The 19,159-nt window shown below is 39.7% G+C and overlaps 1 protein-coding gene across 2 annotated transcripts in view; it reads right to left on the minus strand.

Annotated features, from left to right (window-relative positions):
• HSD17B11 (hydroxysteroid 17-beta dehydrogenase 11) overlaps nt 1–19,159 on the minus strand; it is a 34,473-nt gene extending 15,314 nt beyond the window's left edge. For both annotated transcript variants that reach the window (XM_057730109.1, XM_057730108.1), the window contains exons 1-4: nt 18,804–19,159; nt 12,281–12,388; nt 9,227–9,358; nt 6,661–6,767 (exon numbers count right to left, since the gene is read on the minus strand). In XM_057730109.1, the coding sequence (XP_057586092.1) occupies nt 6,661–6,767; nt 9,227–9,358; nt 12,281–12,388; nt 18,804–19,013 (557 nt within the window). In that variant the 5' untranslated portion in view covers nt 19,014–19,159. The remainder of the gene's footprint in view (nt 1–6,660; nt 6,768–9,226; nt 9,359–12,280; nt 12,389–18,803) is intronic.

Consider the following 19,159-nt stretch of genomic DNA (forward strand, 5'->3'; position numbering starts at 1 on the left):
GGTAATGGCAAGAGAAGTGGTTTTTATTTTGTTCTTTTTATCCATCTACATTTTCTTTCTTTATTTTTCTTTCTTTCTTGGCATATATTTGTTTTCTAACAGTTTTTTTTCTTTCTTTCTTGGCATATATTTGTTTTCTAACAGTTTTAAAAATAAATATAAACTTGGCTTGAGTTTTTAAGAAAAGATGAAATACTGCTAAAGCAGTCACAGAACAGACCTATTGTGTCCAGATTGCATACTCTTTCCAAGTCAGTTTAAGTTGGGCGATTAGCCTCTAGCCATTAAAGGCTAATACAATTTGGCATTTATTCAACTTGATGAAAGATAGTTTCATGTGCTGCTGCTAGGCACGTATGCTCATATCTCATATGAAAATAAGTCTCCCACCTGAGCCTATGTCTATATATTCATACACATACCTATAGCTACATTTACAACGACATCTACGTTTCTTCTAGAATTTAGATACTTAATTCGAAAAGAACACAATGGTAGAAAACAAATTTGAGCATTATTTGTATGCATATAATGCTTTCACTGCGGAGGTGCTGGTTTTAATTTCTGGTCGGGGAACGAAGAGTCCGAAAGTCTCAAGGTGTGGCCAAAAACAAACAAACAAACAACAACAACAAAACAACAAAAACACCTCAAACTCTTAATGTGCATAATGGCCAGAATGTTGTTTGGAAATTGTCCAACTCAGCCTAAATCAGGAGTAATCTGCCTCCATTAGGGTGAATTAAGTTGTGGGGCACAAAGAAGACTTACATTGAAGGGTCAGAGCTCAAGGAACTTGCTGAGAAACAATAGAGTCCTTTGGATAAATCTCTGATGTTATTGACATGGGAATATTTAGTACCTTAAATTACCTCTCGTCAGTAAAGACGTGCCCTCCCATCCAAAATTAATCATGCTCTCTATTCACAAATTACTACTTTGGGAGTAATTTTCACTGGCACTAACTCCACTTTTCTTTGGGTGAGCAGTTATTTATAATGTGCTTGGTGCCCTGCTCTGTTGTAATCTTCTTTAAAGCAAGAATCACATCTTAATCTCTGACTTTTTAGCCTAGTATCATCCTCTTCCTATCAATGTTTTGTAATGAAATTCATGCTGAATGAATATCTTTTCTTGTATGAACTACAGAAAAAGACTGGTTTGGTCTGAAAAGAGTCTGCGAGTTGGCGCAGTCTGCTTATTTTGGATGTGATGTATGTTGCATTCGCAAAGATAAAAAAGAGCACTCAAATTTGCAACATTATTAGATGACCAGGTAGGCTAGAATGAAAATATTGTTTGAAGTGTTTAAATTACATCATTCCAAATTGAATTCAACATTGAGTGGTCTTCTTTTCCTCCTACATAGATAGTGTAGTTTTGGTGGTTGAAAAATAGGGTGTGTTTTCAGACCTAATCAGAGTGTGGGTGGGAGCTTGGAAGAGGGAGGCTGAAAGAGAATGAGTGTAATGGAGGAGAAAGTGAGAGCTAAATGCACCAAAATAATTCAACAAGGTATGAACTAATGAGTAAAGAGCCATCAGAATGAAAAAGGTATTGAGAAACCAAAGGAAAAAATTCTAGTTATTTGAACTAGATATTGAAATAGGCAACTTAGGTTTTGAGTTATTGTCCTGAAATAATTATCTTACTTTACACAAGTTAGCCTCATATTTAAAAGCAACAAAGTCTCTACTGAAATAATGGTTCATCATTAGAGTCCAACAGGTATATGATTTTGCTTTTCATAAGTGTTTTGATGTGAATTTGTGACTGCTCTTTAACTGCACACTGAGCTTATAAAGCTAGTTTGAATGGAAAGTGATTGCATCTTAGGCAAGTCAGAATGTGATTACTGTTACTATAAAAGATTCCTGTTGTAGACTGAATCTTTGTGTGCCTCCAAAATTCATATGTTGAAAGCTAATCCCGGGACTTCCCTGGTAGTGCAGTGATTAAGAATCTGCCCCACGAGTATACAATGGAAAAAAGACAGCCTCTTCAATAAGTGGTGCTGGGAAAATTGGACAGCAACATGGAAAAGAATGAAATTAGAACACTTCCTAACACCATACACAAAAATAAACTCCAAATGGATTAAAGACCTACATGTAAGGCCAGACACTATAAAACTCCTAGAGGAAAACATAGGCAGAACACTCTTTGACATACATCAAAGCAACATCCTTTTTGACCCACCTCCTAGAATCATGGAAATAAAATCAAGAATAAACGAATGGGACCTCATGAAACTTAAAAGCTTTTGCACAGCAAAAGAAACCATAAACAAGACTAAAAGGCAACCCTCAGAATGGGAAAAAATAATTGCCTATGAAACAACGGACAAAGGATTAACCTCCAAAATATACAAGCAGCTCATGCAGCTTCATACCAAAAAAGCAAATAACCCAATCCACAAATGGGCAGAAGACCTAAATAGACATTTCTCCAAAGAAGACATACAGATGGCCAACAAACACATGAAAAGATGCTCAACATCACTCATCATCAGAGAAATGCAAGTCAAAGCCACAATGAGGTATCACCTCACACCAATCAGAATGGCCATCATCACAAAGTCTGGAAACAACAAATGTTGGAGAGGGTGTGGAGAAAAGGGAACTCTCCTGCACTGTTGGTGGGACTGTAAGTTGGTACAGCCACTATGGAAAACAATTTGGAGGTTCCTTAAAAAACTACAAATAGAACTACCATATGATCCAGTCATCCCACTCCTGGGCATATACCCAAAGAAAACCATAATCCCAAAAGAAACTTGTACCATAATGTTTATTGCAGCACTCTTTACAATAGCCAGGACATGGAAGCAACCTAAATGCCCATCAACAAATGAATGGATACAGAAGATGTGGCATATATATACAATGGAATATTACTCAGCTATAAAAAGGGATGAGATGGAGCTATATGTAATGAGGTGGATAGAATTACAATCTGTCATACAGAGTGAAGTAAGTCAGAAAGAGAAAGACAAATATTGTATGCTAACTCACATATACGGAATCTAAAAAATGGTACTGATGAACTCAGTGACAAGAACAGGGAAGCAGATACAGAGAATGGACTGGAGAACTCGAGGTATGGGAGGGGGCGGGGGGTGAAGGGGAAACTGAGAAGAAGCGAGAGAGTAGCACAGACATATATATACTACCAACTGTAAAATAGTCAGTGGGAAGTTGTTGTATAACAAAGGGAGTCCAACTCGAGGATGGAAGATGCCTTAGAGGACTGGGGCAGGGAGGGTGGGGGGGAATCGAGGGGGGGGCATCAAGGAAGGGAGGGAATATGGGGATATGTGTATAAATACAGTTGATTGAACCTGGTGTACCCCCCAAAAAAAAAAAAAAAAAAAAAAAAAAAAGAATCTGCCTGCCAGTGCAGGGGACACGCGTTTTGATCCCTACTCCAAGAAGACCCCACATGCCAAGGGACAACTAAGCCCGTGAGCCACAACTACTGAGCCTGTGCTCTAGGGCCCCTGAGTCACAACTACTGAGCCCATGTGCCACAACTACTGAAGCCCGAGCACCAAGAGCCTGTGCTTCACAAAAAGAGAAGCCACCGCAATGAGAAGCCGGCACATGGCAACCAAGAGTAGCCCCTGCTCCACCACAATTAGAGAAAGCCCGCTTGCAGCAAGGAAGACCCAGTGCAGCCAATCAATCAATCAATCAATCAATTTTAAAAAATAAAAGAAAGCTAATCCCTCGTGTGATGGGCCCTTGGGAGATGATTAAGTTATAAGGGCAGAAACATTGTGAATGGGATTAGTGCCCTTATTAAAGAGACCCCAGAGGAATCTCTCACCCCTCTGCCATGTGAGCACACAGGAAAAAAAGCCTTTACCAGACACTTAATTTGCCAGCATCTTGTTCTTGGACTTGCCAGACTCCAGAACTGTGAGAAATAAACTTATGTTGCTTATAAGCCACCAATTTTATGGTATTTTGTTATAGAAGCCTGAACAGACTAAGACAATTCCCATCACACACATGTCACTTAACTCTCCTACAATCCCATCCTTGTTGCAAGCAGCTGACAGATAAATGTGGTCAGAGGTAGCCTATCTAATCAAATAAAGAAGGAGCTGTCAACAAAACACCTAGCACATTTGAAGACGTGAATTGAAAAAGTTACGCTATCTAATAACCTCAGATACAAGAGAAAGCAAAAAGTAGAAGGTGTGAAAGGAGCCTTAGGACAGGGGTTGGAACTTCCTCCCTGTGGTTTCTCACATAATTTGTGAAGAAATAAGCACAGAGGTAACTCTTGGATTTGTTATAATTATCATATATTTAGAACAGCCCAGTTCTGACATGGAGCTGCACTAAATTCAAAATTAATGTCATAAAAAGCAATGTGTCTCAAACTTTAATGTGTGTATCAATCAACTAGGGGTCCGTTTAAAAAGTATAGACTCTGATGATGTAAGTCTGGGGTGGAGCCCAAGAGTCTGCATTTCCAGCACGCTCTCATGTGGTGGCCGTGATGCAAGGGAATAGAGCAATGCCGGGATGAGTCTTTTGGTTATAAATGGGGGACCTGAATGTTAGATGTTATTTCAGCCTTTGAAACATTATCATATGCATAATATAAGATTTAGATCTGAGACTAAGTGGAAAACTTCTCTTCAGCCATGTATTTACTTTGGCGCCCCTTTAAGCGGTGCACAAATCTGGAGGAGCTCGGCATTACTGCTCTTAAACCTGGGCACGCAGGCACCTTGCCCCAGCCCCACACCTCAGAGTCTTCCTCTTTAAAGTGCCTTCTTTGAAATATTCTAAGTCCTCTTTTGGTGCTGGCCCTGTTTCTCCCTTTGGAGTGCTGTCTGTCTCTCTCTGCACATGGGGTTGACCAGATGTCCTGAGGAGCTCTCGTCTGTGTGGTGTCATCCTGGGGCTTGGTTTTCAGATCCCAGTTCTCGGAGAGGTGCCTGGTGAGCAGATTGCTGCTGCTGGTTTGCAAGGTATTTCTTTTGCAGGATCACGTGAAATTGGGCTGTTGGAGTGATACTGACACGCTGATTTCGGATGATACTCACTCATTTTGGACATAGGTCTAATTTAGGGCTCTGGGCTATCTAAGGTCCACTGCTCAGGCCTTATGTGTGAGCTCAGGTGTCCACTTTCACTGTCTATGTGCTAACCATGCTGCCACTTCTGCTGTATAACACCCAAGGACTCTGGAGGTGGCATCAGGTGTCCTCATGCTCCCTGCCACTGGCAGTCACCACGTCCCCTTCGTAGGTTCTACACTATGGATCAAGCACTCCTTTGGGAGTGGCTGCACCTATCAGTTCTGAGGGCTTTCAAGCCTCTCTTCACCACAACAATGGACCCTTCTGATTGGTGCGATGATGCTATGTTCTGGTTAGTTTTAAGCTCTCCCAGATGAAGAACAGACATTCCTTGCATGAATGAGACTATTTATTTTGTACGCGTACAATTCCCTTCCTGCTGGTGGTACTATATGAGAGGCAAGGTGCAGTCACTATTGAAAAAGATCATATTCTAGGAATGCAATAATTATGGCCTAAAGAGTTCCAGGCAAGACATAGTTGGGAGATGTATCATTCCATGTTATGCTGTAACATTCTAAACGATAAATTTAACATGACCAGAAAACAGACTGTTCATGTTTTCCTGCGCACTCTGGGTGGGTCAGGCTTGAATTTGTGGTTATCATCAAAGAAGTACCATAATAATCTTTGAGTGATTAGAAGCTAGAGTTTACAAGTAGCACAATGGATGATGCAAAATGAAGAGTAAGGATGTGACTAACATGATGTAGATGGTACTAGAGTATTGTAGAGGCTAGAAGAGTCACATTATTTTAATAGAAACATGTTACAAGCACCATGGTATTATTCTTGTGTTGAAAGATATGAAATTAGCAAGAAATGGCTCATCTGATAATAAAGAAAAAAAAAGTGATTCTTGAACCAAACAAGAAGAAATGGTACCTGGATACCAAGAAGAATCTTTACATACATTGAGTGGACAATAAATAAATAAATTTTTTCATTATTCTGAATCTTCATCAATAAATCACTATACCTCCACGGACCTATGAATTTTATAATACATTTTTAATTGACTTATTTATATAGACAGGAACCCACAAGAAACATTTGCCTAGCATCCTACACACCCTAGCTATAGCCCTGGAACTGGGATTCTGGTGGGAGTGAGGACCCTTGAGGAGACTTATGAGCTTAATATTTGTGCTTCCAGGTATTTCCCTCATAAAGCCTTAAAGCCAAAAATTGAATTAAAGAGAACATTTTTTCTTTGCACCTAACATTGGGATTTCATTTATATGGGTCTGTTCCTAACTCAAATTCCTCAGATCCTTTCTCTCACACTCAGAAAAATCAAAACTTCTTACTGTGCCTGTGTGATTTCCAACAATCTGATATCGCTCTTGCCATGTCACCTGCAACTCTGCCCACTTGCTGGTCCACTCTGGCCTCAGTGGCCTCGTACAGTTCTTCAGAGAAGTTTTTTCCTTCATCAGAATCTGCACTTTCCTTTCCCTAGATATTTGCACGGGCCGTGCTTTCCCTTCACACATATTTCTATCCCAAGATGTCAGCTCTCAGAGAGTTCTTCCTGGACTCTACTACACATGCTCACTTACCAATAAGCCAGTAAGAAGGGGACCCCAGTATGCCCAGCCACTGAAGCCACAGTGACAATATGGCCATGATTCGTCTTCATCATCTCTGGAAGAAACGCCTTTGTAGTCTAGAAATAGTTTTTGTTGAGAGAAAAATATTGTTATTTCTGATTCACAAACCCATTGGAAATATTTCAAGCAAGGGTATATTTTGTTAACATTGTTCTTGGCATAAATGAAAAAAGCCTAGTTTAATTGCCAAATGTGGCAACATACAACAACAGGATAGGACGCCCAGATTAGCAAAACTAAGTGAAAGTGAACTTGCATATATTTTTTAGATTATTTTCCATTATAGGTTGTTACAAGGTACTGAATATAATTCCCTTATAATATATAATATAATATATTAAGTCCTTGTTGCCTATGTATTTTATGTATAGTGTTAGTTTGTATCTGTTAACCCCATACTCCTACTTTGTCCCTCCTCCTCTTCCTCTCCCCCTTGGTAACCATAAGTTTGTTTTTTATGTCTGTAAGTCTGTTTCTGTTTTGTATATAGATTCATTTGTATTATTTTTTAGATTCCACATATAAGTGATATTATATAATATTAATATTTGTCTTTCTCTGTCTGACTTACTTAATATGATACTCTCTAGGTCCATCCACGTTGCTGCAAATGGCAATATTTCATTCTTTTTTATGGCTGAGTAATATTCCATTTTATATATACCACATTTTCTTAAGCCAATTGTCTGTTGATGGGCACTTGGGTTGTTTCTAAGTCTTGGCTATTGGAAATAATGCTGCTATGAACATGGGGTTCATGTATCTTTTCAAATTAGAATTTTCATTTTTTCTGGATGTATACCCAGGAGTGGAATTGCTGGATCATATGGTAGTTCTATTTTTAGTTTTTTAAGGAACCTCCATACTGTTCTCCATAGGGCTGTACCAATTTACATTCTGAAATTACTCATGCCAAACTCACATCTAAGAAAACTTTGAGGGACGCTTTTATGTACTGGCTATTTGGTCAATATTTAGACTCTCTTTCATTTTCTCTCTCTCTCTTTATATATCATTTAAGACCGTGAATGCTGAGGTTCATAATAAAGTTTGCCATTTTGAGACCAGGAAATAACATGAAGGACTTCCCTGGTAGTGCAGTGGTTAAGAATCCACCTGCCAATGCAGGGGACACGGGTTCGATTTCTGGTCCTGAAAGATCCCACATGTTGTGAAGCAACTAAGCCTGTGAGCCACAACGACTGAGCCTGCACTCTAGAGCCCAGGAGCCACAACTACTGAAGCCCCTGTGCCTGGAGCCTGTGCTCTGCAACAAGAGAAGCCACCAAAATGAGAAGCCCGGTCCCTGCTCACCACAACTAGAGAAAGCCCACGCACAGCAATGAAGACCCAACGCAGGGCTTCCTAGGTGGCGCAGTGGTTGAGAACCCACCTGCCAACGCAGGGGACACGGGTTCGATCCCTGCTCCAGGAAGATCCCACATGCCGCGGAGCAACTAAGCCCGTGCGCCACAACTATTGAGCCTGCGCTTTAGAGCCTGTGAGCCACAACTATTGAGCCCATGTGCTGCAACTACTGAAGCCCACATGCCTCGAGCCCCTGCTCCGCAATGAGAAGCCACGGCAATAAGGAGTCTGCGCACCACAGTGAAGAGTAGCCCCCACTCAGCAACTAAAAAGAAAGCCCGTGCACAGCAAAACAAAAGACCCAACACAGCTAATAAATAAATAAATAAATAAATAAATAAATAAATAAATAAATTTATATTAAAAAAAGACCCAATGCAGCCAAAAATAAAAATAATAAATAAATAAAAATAATTAAAAATAATAAATAAATCTTAAAAAAGTAACATGAGATCTGAGTCTCATGAGAATCTGAAAGTAAACTGGGTGCACTTTTATAGAATCACAGAAGATGACTCAGATGATCTCTAATCCCTTCCTTCATCTCTCTAAACAGGATCACACAGAAATGTGAGATTCTAGCTTAGGATTAAAACATATATAACACCCAAAGCTTATTCTTATTCTTTTTTTGTTTTTTGTTTTTAATTTTTGGCTGCTTTGGGTCTTTGTCGCTGTGCATGGGCTTTCTCTTTAGTTGCGGTGAGCCGGGGCTACTCTCCCTTGTGATGCGCAGGCTTCTCCTTGTGGTGGCTTCTCTTGTTGTGAAGCACAGGGTCTAGGCATGCAGGCTTCAGTAACTGTGGCCCACGGGCTTAGTTGCTCTGCAGCAGGTGGGATCTTCATGGACCAGGGATCAAACCCGTGTCCCCTGCATTGGCAGATGGATTCTTAACTACTGTGTCACCAGGGAAGTCCTCTTATTCTTATTATTAATATTATTAATATTTTTGAGGTAGGAGAAGAATGATTGATAGGATTTGGTCACAGTATGAAAAATGATCTCTTTGTATATTGTTATCCCTGGTACCTGGAGAAAACTTTAGTATTGATTTGATACATCCTCATGTCTGCTGAAAGCTCCACTTTAAACTTAATTATTGGGTTACACAAAAGAGAATGTTTTTGTAAAAGAAATCATACTTACCCAGAAATGTGCAAGTACATTAACTTCAAAAGTCTTTTCAATCTGAGGGTCTTGTGTAGCAAACAAATCCGATGTGTAGACTATACCAGCATTATTTACTAAAATACTAACATCTCCAATTTCTGCCTTTACCTTTAAAAATAAAATAAGAAATATATTTGCAATATTGAGGTCTGAGAGTAGGTTTGCATGCAATGACTATTAAAAAAGTATAATTTTTCTATCAAATGTGGGAAAAAAGTAGTTTTGTAACCTATGTGCCAAATGGAAATAAAAAATACTTTTAATTTTAAGTACTTAATTTCAAAATAGCCCTGCCTGTAAGTCTACTAGATAGAAATTTTCTTTTGCAATTTAGTCTCTTGACTTTGATCTATTGATTAGAGCCCAAGACGCATTTGGCTAACAAAAAACCTAACCAGTGACAGATAAGCAGTATTTATTTTAAAAATACTACTTCAAAAGGTAAGCAAAGAAAAAAACATTAAATTAACTGACAAATGCAGGGACTGTTACGGGGGAACTATGTAAGACTATACCATTAAGTGGCCACATCTTCTATTTCTTTATTTTTGAGGTCACTTCATCTATTGCTCACCAACCTTTCCCCACCAGGTGACAACAGCCTTAGGGACTAGCAATGCAAGAATATCTTCTTCCATATTTTGACGGTTCTTTGCATAAATAAGCTTCTTGGTGGATGGTCTCCAGAGTTACAGTGCATGTTGTTATACACTGTGTTCAGCTAGCTCCTTTTAGTAGAGTTATCATTATTTCATAACGCCGTGGTGTGCTGGAGGACTGAGGGAGAGGTGGTATGTGGCCCCGTAAAGCCTTACACTATGCTATGCATTTTACACAACTCGTTATGTATTTCATTTAATTCTGCTCGTTTTAAAGGTCAGAAACATGAAACAGGGTCACATGGGTGTTGAAGGTCACATGGGTGTTGAAGGTCACACAGAGCTGGGACTCTCTCGGATCCTCTGACCTCACAGTCTAAGACAAGCCGCCTCAGACAGCAAGGAAGCTGGGGAGAAGGCCCATCAGTACCTCAGGGGGACATCAGTGTGTCATTGCTGAAGGTTCATCAGCCAGAACTGAATTTCATCGGGTTGTATTTAAATTCCTGAAGAGCCAGGCTGAGTTGTTTGGCCCTTGATGAACACTGCTTATAGCTATAGCCACATCTCCAGCACAATATAAAAAAACTGTTGTTCAGGATAATGCCCCCAAGTCATTGAGAAAAACAGGACGTTTTGTGTGGTTGAATGGATGAAGCTCCCATAAGGCCTCCAAATTAATGAGACTCATGACATACATTACTGTTTTATATTGCCAAAGACACTTTTGACCCTATCTTCATCCTCAAGCTCCCTGTTATCACATATTGTCTCCCCAGGGTTTGCACATCTCTTAATAATGAAAGCAAGCTGAGAGTTTGTTTACGTAGCATAAAATTGTCCTGATACTAAAATCACATCAAAATAGCCATGTCAAAATATCTGATAATCACACGTCCATTGTGTAAACTCTGTTTAAGCATATAGTTTATCTTAGAATAATGTAAAACACAATGGTTAAAATACATGGAATACGTTCAAATAATAAAATTATCTTTTCCAGAAAAGTCTATGCCCAGATAAGTCTGGAAATGAATGTTTTCCATGTTAGGTAACTAGTAAATCCCCTTGACAATGGCCAATAGCAAAATTATACAGATGGTATGGGTGATTCTATTTTAATACTAATAACTAATTCTTACAAAGTGGCTATTGAGCACCAGGTACTAGTTTCTGTTTTATTTTGTTTGTTATTGTTGACTTTGGCCATACTGTGAAGCTTGTGGGATTTTAGTTCCCCAACCAGGGATCGATCGAACCTGGGCCCCTGGCAGTGAGAGCATGGAGTCCTAACTATTGGACCACCAGGGAATTCCCCAAGTACTGTTCTAAGAACTTTACATCATTAATTCACTTAATCCTCATAACAACTCTATGAGGTAGGTATTGCTGCAATCCCCATTTTATAATTGAGAAAAGTTAGGCACAGAGAGGTTAAGTAACTTGCCCAAAGTAACTTGCCCAAAGTGGTAGCTACTATTAATTGAAAGAGCACTCATTTCTCTGACAGAGAATCACTGTTACTTTAAGTAAAACAGTCATTGTTAAATGTAGATATTTCTTACCTATAGGCCTTATTCTTACTGTACCCCTCTCCAGGAAAGCCCTTTCCCACCACTGGCCTGCGTAATTTCTACTTAATTCTTTAGGCTTAGCTCGGGCCTCACCAATAATAAAGAGGCGTTTGTTTGAAATAAAAAATTACAATCTAAAAATAGAAGTTAAAAACATCCCCAAATTTAAAGTTTCCTAAACAAAGAGATTCTCAGATCTGGTAGAATCGGAATCTTCACACCACACTAAACATAATGTCCAGGGGTGAGGTCCAGGCATGTGCATTTTATAGAATTCTCCCAAGCCCTAATGACATTTCTACCATTACAGTATTTAGCTAACAAAGATGTGTATGAATGTATTCATCGTGAAGTCCCAATACACATAGCACATCTCAGTTATATACAGAAGAGGCAAATAGTGCTTTCTAGAAACAGATCTACATACGATCAAAGTGTGATAAGCAATTAGGTTTATCCTAACTTCCTAATCCAGTTCATTGACTGGGCTTCAGAAGACCCCGCCGGTGATACTGCAGGTCATCCAAGGATTCATCTGCATTGGAATCGGATGGGCAAAGTGTGGGTGCACAGGGTGCGAAACATACAGATTCCTGGGCCCAGCCCTCGACCTACTGAAAGAAAACCTCTGTTACATCTGGGGTGCCTAATTCTTAACAAGTTCCTTGGAAGATTCCAGAACACACTAAAGTCTGGGAACCTCAGTTCTAGGTTCTGGTTCTGGGTCTGCCACTGGCTAGCTGCACAACTTTGGGCGAACCACACAACTTCTGTTATTTTGTCTACATCATAACTGGGTCGTCTCCAAAATCCCTCCCAGTTCTGACATATGATTCAAACCAAATTTAAAACTTCACCTTCTTTGCAGAGCTGTAAATATCTTCTCGGCTACTGCAGTCTACCACAAAGGCATGAGCCTTTGCACCCAGTCTCTTGCATTCAGCAGCTGTTTCCTCAAGTCCATGCTACAAAAAAGCAACAAAGGTCAGGGAGAACAAAACAAATGACATGAGCATATTATAGCAACAGATGAAAACAGTTAAGAGTAGGCAGATGCTTTGAGCTAGGAATGGGCAAGAATTTAACTGACATATTTTTGACAGAGAGATAGGCACCCTTTGTTCCCTGTACTTCAACTAGCCTCTTATTTGGAACTGAATTTAAAGCAAGCTTTTCAAAAGAAGATAAAAACCTTAAAATTCTGGGTTTGTATTCATTGATTTTACATACTTTGCAAATGTATATGTACGTGTGTGTGTGTGCGCGCGTGCGCGCACGCATATTCCATATGTCTTTAAAAAAATGATGTTGAGTTTTTTTTCTGTGTCACTAAAAACTATCTGTGGATATCAATTTTCTGGCTGTAAAATACCTAAATACTGTAAGGAGTTAACTACAGTTCATCCATTCATTCAGTCACTCATTCCTCCAACATTTTAATGTCTAGGTCATAGTCACGATGCTTAGGAGAACCTGTGGACACACATATGAGTGAGACACAGTGCTGATCTCAGCAAGCTTGTGGCGTCGTAGAAAGAAACATAAAATAAGTATAACATTTAGGTAGGACCATATGAAATTGCTGCCGCTTTGGAATGAAGGACTGAATATGGCCAGTTTCATATGACTTAAACTAATATATTGTGGTAAGTATAATAATAGAGCTATATAAAGAGAGTTATGGGAACACAGAGGAGGGGAGTGCACTACAATTCTAGAGGCACTGAAAGAAGAGGTCCTGAGTTGGTGAGTGGAACAGCCAGGTAAAAAGAGGGGAAAAGGCATGCCAGGCAGCGTAAGCAAAGGGATGGACAGGAGAAAGGTCCCGTGGGAAAGCACTAGCAGATTGGTATTTCTGAGTCATAAAGTTCAAGGCCAGCAAGAGTCCAGATTAAAGGCCATTAGATGTCATATTAAATTTAATCCAAAAAGTTTGTAGAGCCATTGATTAAATTACACAGTCAGATTTGTGTAATATATTGATTACTCTTTCTAATGTATGAAGGACAGATTTTAAGGGTCTGAAAAGAGAAGAATTATCAGGCAGTTACAGTGATTTAGCAAGAGATGATACAAGCTTGAATCGTGGCTCCAGTAGAAAGAATATAAAGAAGAGAATAATCTTTAAAATGTATCTTCAGAAGGGACTTCCTAGGTGGCGCAGTGGTTAAAAATCCGCCTGCCAATGCAGGGCACATGCGTTCGAGCCCTGCTCTGGGAAGATTCCACATGCCATGGAGCAACTAAGCCCGTGCCCCATAACTATCGAGCCTGTGTGCCGCAACTATTGAAGCCCACGTGCCTAGAGCCCGTGCTCTGCAACAAGAGAAGCCACTACAATGAAGAGCACCGCTCTCAGCAACTGGAGAAAGCCCGAGTGCAGCAACGAAAACCCAATGCAGCCAATTTAAAAAAAATGTATCTTCAGGAGGTGAAATCATCAGGATTTGGTGATTGGATGAGGAAGATGGGAAGGAATCCAGGCTGATGTCCTTGTTTTTCAGGTTTGGTAATTGGGTACGTGTCAGCTGGAGATCACACGGAGAGAGCAGATTTGAGGCAAGGAACAATGAGCCCAGTTGGGGGCATTACTTTTGAGTCACCTTAAATTCAGGATCAGACCATAGTGTTCTGTCTTTGTTTGTTTCTATTTCTGCTTGTTTGTTGGCTTGCTTTTGATTTTATAGCTTTTTTATATTAAAAAATTTATAGCTTTTTTATATTAAAAAAGTCTCAAAAGACACCTTGGTTTGTGGTTTCTTCTGTGAACTCTGTATGCCAAGATACTATTTCCAGCTACTGCACAAGTGGACACACTCACTACACTGACCTGCAGTGAACGAAGTAAGAGAACTTACTACATTTTTCCACAGAGAGAATGGTAAAACAGAACACCAGTGTGCAAATTTGCTAGTAAATGCAATTACTTTTGCTGTGAAACCAAATCTGGACAGCTATGGAAAGAATTAGCAGTGTGCGTAGTGAACTTATGGTGGCAGTAAAAGGAAACAGCGTGTTTTCCCTTTACCGAAATCTCCCACACAAATTGTAACATACTCTGGGGAGGAGCCATTTTTGGGGGGATGGGGGGTATACACTGCACGGCTTGCAGGGTATCAGTTCCCTGACCAGGGATCTAACCCAGGCCCTCAGCAGGGAGGGGGTGGAGCCCTAACCACTGGACCCCCAGGGAATCCCCTGATGAGGAGCCCTTACTCCCCAAGGGACATCAAGACACCTCAGGTAAACTTTATGGTGCCCTCCTGTATCTCACAGGCAGCTTTTAGCACTTTCCTTTAAAAGAATATGTTATTATTGTGTTATATATAATACATATGGTGGGATTTGGCCTTCAAGAGGAATAAAATTCTGACATATGCTACGGCATGGTTGAACCTTGAGAATATTAAGCTAAGTGAAATAAGCCAGACCCAAAAGGCCAAATATTGTATCATTCCAGTTACATGAGATACCTAGAGTAGTCAAATTCAAAGAGATGGAAAGAAGAATGGTGGTTAGGGGAGAGAGAAGTAGAGATAATTTGTTTAATAATACAGAGTTTCAGAATGGGATGATGAAAAAGTTCTGGAGATGGATAGCAGAGATTATTGAATGACAATGAATATACTTAATGTCACTGAATTTAAAAATAGTTAAAATGGAAAATTTTATGTTATATATATTTTACCACAATTAAAAACAAGTATAAAAGGTATATTGTACTACAGTGGAAAGATTTTTGAGGGTAAAATTACTCTGGGCTCCAAACTTCCCGTGCAGAGCCGTGGGGGACAGTGCAACAGCCAACTTGGAGAAGGCTGCCCACAAGGACACCTGAACATCAAGATGATTGCCAAAAAGGCTGAGATGACCAACACTTGGGGGGGGGGGGAGCAGATAATTAAAAGAAACAAAACTAATGTCTAATTCATCTGTGAATAAATTATTTGATTTTAAAGCCAAAAAAAATAAGGTATATTGTACTGATTTGGGGGGGGGGGTCTTACCTTTATAAAATTCAGGCCATATTTGGAACAAATTTTACAATAAAAATCCATTTACCAATTATTTTGTTTTCAGAGGTTGGCGTTCTCTAACTGTCAATGGACAGAGTGTGTAGAGGCAAAGATGCCTTTACATTTGCAGACTCACTTTTGCCAAACTTCCTTGATCTTCTTCGCTTAGGGCCTAGGTTTCCTTCCCACCCCTTCTGAACTATGCAACAAACTTAAGTTCTAAATTCCTCCAGAAAAAAAATTTTAGTCCATCTCCATATTCATTTGATAAGAAATAAAAAATAAGCAGACCTGCAGAAAAGAATGCATTCCTCCCTTAACATTTTTCTCAGCACAATGGAACTGCTCATCATTTTTCAGGATTTCCCTTGGTAAATTAATTTTTTCTACTGTGTTGGATTCAGTTCTCAAATTTAAATCCTGCGTGCTTCTTCAGTCTTTACATATCACTCTTTGCCCTCTACCTCCACAACTAAAACCTTTTGCCCATTACCTAGATTAATAAACATGAATGTTTTTCTAATTCCTCCTATTTTCCAATTCTTCATTAATTCACTTCTTCATTCAATAAACAACCTTGGAGTATATGCTATGTGCTCATCACTTACTGTAAATTTATCTTTCCAAACTTATCTAACCAGACATGGGGGTGAGAATGGTCAAGAAATATGGGATTATCTGCATAAAACAGAATGAATAATTCATGGCATTAGTCTCAGTAGAATAAAAAAACTGAAGTCACTCCCAATCCCTCCCTAAATTCAAATTCGTTTTTTTGTAGACTTCACGATGACTATGAAGACGTCTGTCCCTGACATCCTGAGATGGATAAAGTTGGACATTGTTATCCTTGCTATTTGACTTAATCCTTGAAATTCCCCCTGGGAACAATTTGTGCCCTAGGTGAAAAGAATTTGATATTGCCCCTCCCTGCCCTTCTAACTGGATCCTAAAACAATCTTAAACTCTCCTTCACGTTCTTACTCACTCTCCACACATCCACCAGCCCAAAAGTTTTACCTCTCTAGGTTCTGCTGCCTGGACTGCTTGAAATTTCCACCCTACTTCTGCTGCTACCAGCCTAGTCTGACAAGCCAGCATCATTTCTCACCTGGATTATCACAATAGTCTCCTGTCTGCTTTCCCTGCAACTCAGCAGCCAGAGGAGCCTCTACAATAGAAACTGGCTTCAAACCCTCCACTGGCTCCCTCATTAAAGCTGAAGCACAGCCTACAGGAACGAACCTTCACAATCTGGCACTGCTGTTATTTAAGTCTCCAGACCAGAGCCACCCCACAAAAATAAAATGCAAGCCACATATTTAATTTTAACTTTTCTAGTAGCACATTAAAATTTTTTAAATTTAGTATATTTTAACTTAACATATCCAAAATATTATTATTTTGAAATATTTATTATGAAGTATTATCACTTCAACATGTAATCCAGATAGAAGTTATTAATAAGATATCCTACATTCTTTTTTTTCCATACTGGTCTTTGAAATCCTGTGAGTATTTACACCTACAGCACATCCTAATTCAGAGAAGCCACACTTCAAACACTCAACAGCCACAAGTGGCTGGTGGCTACTATCTACCATTGCACCAAAACAATAGTAGCACAGCTCTAGACCCTTCTTTTCCTTCTCTCCCTTCTGCGCCAGACTTTGCCTTTGTGGATCTCTCTCTGCAGAGGTGTGCCAGGGCCTCACTGTACTCTCTGCCTCTTCTGGTCTTGACTCAATTGTCTCCACCTCGGTGAGACCTTCTGTGTAAGAACAACACTCCCACCTCTGCCATCCCCACAGTATGGAGTCCCTATCCCTTTTCATGTTTTATTTTTCCCTTATACTTACCACCATCCAACAATTACACAGTTTATTATACAGCATGTCTTGTTTATTGTCCCTAGCTCATAAGGTTTTCCTCACTGCTGTATCCTCAGTTCTGCATGAGAACAATGTCTGGTAGGTAGTAGTGCTTGATAAATATTTGTTGGGTAAACGCACTTAACTTCAGATCAGAAAAAAGTCTGTACAGACCAGCACTGGGAGTCTCAAACTTAGATGTGTACACTCTTATACATCTTCAAATTTTAGCTTAAACTTCACTTTGTTGAGGAATAATAATAACTAACACCTTAGTGTGTTTACCATGTGCCAGATACTGCACTACATGCTTTGCGTTCAGTATTTGGTATAATCCTCCCAGCCCTCTTAGGAAAGTACTGTTATCTTATCCATTTTGCAGAAAAGGAACCTACCGTGATGTTCAGTAAGTTAGCCATGAAATGCATAGCTCCTCTGAGTCTGACCACACCACCATGCCTGCCACTCACCACTGTGACCACATCAAATGAGGCCACGCCTAGTTTCTACCTTTCATTGCACATGGAATTATTTAATGTTTATTTTCCCTACTAGATTGAGGGGACCCTATCTCCTGTTTGCCACTGTGTTCTTAATATCTAGGTAACAGACAGTCAATGGGTATTTGTTGATGCCATTTCAATCACCCACTCACTGGTTAGCCAACCTCAATCCCCTGAATTCCTGTTTACAGCACTGGATATTGACTAATGTGCAGGGATGGTATTTCACGCCATCGAGGGTCTCCCAGAAACCCCTTTGTCCGTCTGACACTGGCCAAATAATAAAAAGTAAGAGTCTAAGACCTCCTCCCTTCCTTAAGGTACACGTATTCTGGGAATTACATTGAAGGTTGGTTTTTTTTTTCGTTGTTTTTAACTAAAAGATGATTTAAAAAATACCTCTTGGCAATTACTATGGCATAGTAATCTTGCTTTCTCTTGGGTATCTTTTAAATGCACTTATCTCAGTAACTGTAAGATTTTTCTCTCAATAGGTGCAAATCTCTTACTCTTTTAATATACTAGCTTAAACTATGACTTTTCCATGATTAAGAGAGAGGGATCAGGGACTTCCCTGGCAGTGCAGTGGTTAAGACTCTGCATTCCCAATGCAGGGAGCATGGGTTCGAACCCTGGTTGGGGAACTAATATCCTGCATGCCCGCACAGTGAGCTCTAAAAAAAAAAAGACAGAGGGATCAGTGAAATCAGGTTCAGGAGGAGATTACAAATTATTTTCAGGGCAAAGTGAAGATAAATTTACAATGTCAAATTAGTGACAGACAGTAACTGGGAATCTTATATCCTCTGGGTTCGTTCACCATGTGATCATCAACACAGTAATTAACCCGTGTTTTTCCCCCATCTATAAAATGGCAATACTAGTAATTTTTTTTCTACATACTTAACAGAAATTCTGTACGGGCTGTTGCCAGCAAAATGCAACACAGATGAAAGGTACCGGAAAGTAAAACATAGTAAGTATTATTACCTTATTTATATCCCACAGGACCAGTTTGCATTTAAGTTTGGCAAATTCATAGGCAGTCAGTCTCCCAATTCCGTGACCAGCTCCAGTAATCAAGACGATTTCTCCAGTAACTGATTTTCTCTTCCTGGGAATAAAAAGCTTCAGGAGAGACTCTAAGATGCAGATGGGCAGCAAGGGCAGAAGCAGGAGGACGTTCAGAAAGAACTTCATCCTTTATGTTGCTGCGAGCTTTTGGTATATTTTGTTTTACCAGTCACACTAAGTTGCTTCTGGGGGGTTGTTCCGTCAAATACCAGAGAGAATAAAAGCAAGAACAAGGAAGGGCTCCTTTATGGAAGGGCAACAAACAACTCCGA

Source organism: Hippopotamus amphibius, chromosome 3 (genome assembly GCF_030028045.1).
Source record: "Hippopotamus amphibius kiboko isolate mHipAmp2 chromosome 3, mHipAmp2.hap2, whole genome shotgun sequence".
Classification (NCBI taxonomy): domain Eukaryota; kingdom Metazoa; phylum Chordata; class Mammalia; order Artiodactyla; family Hippopotamidae; genus Hippopotamus; species Hippopotamus amphibius.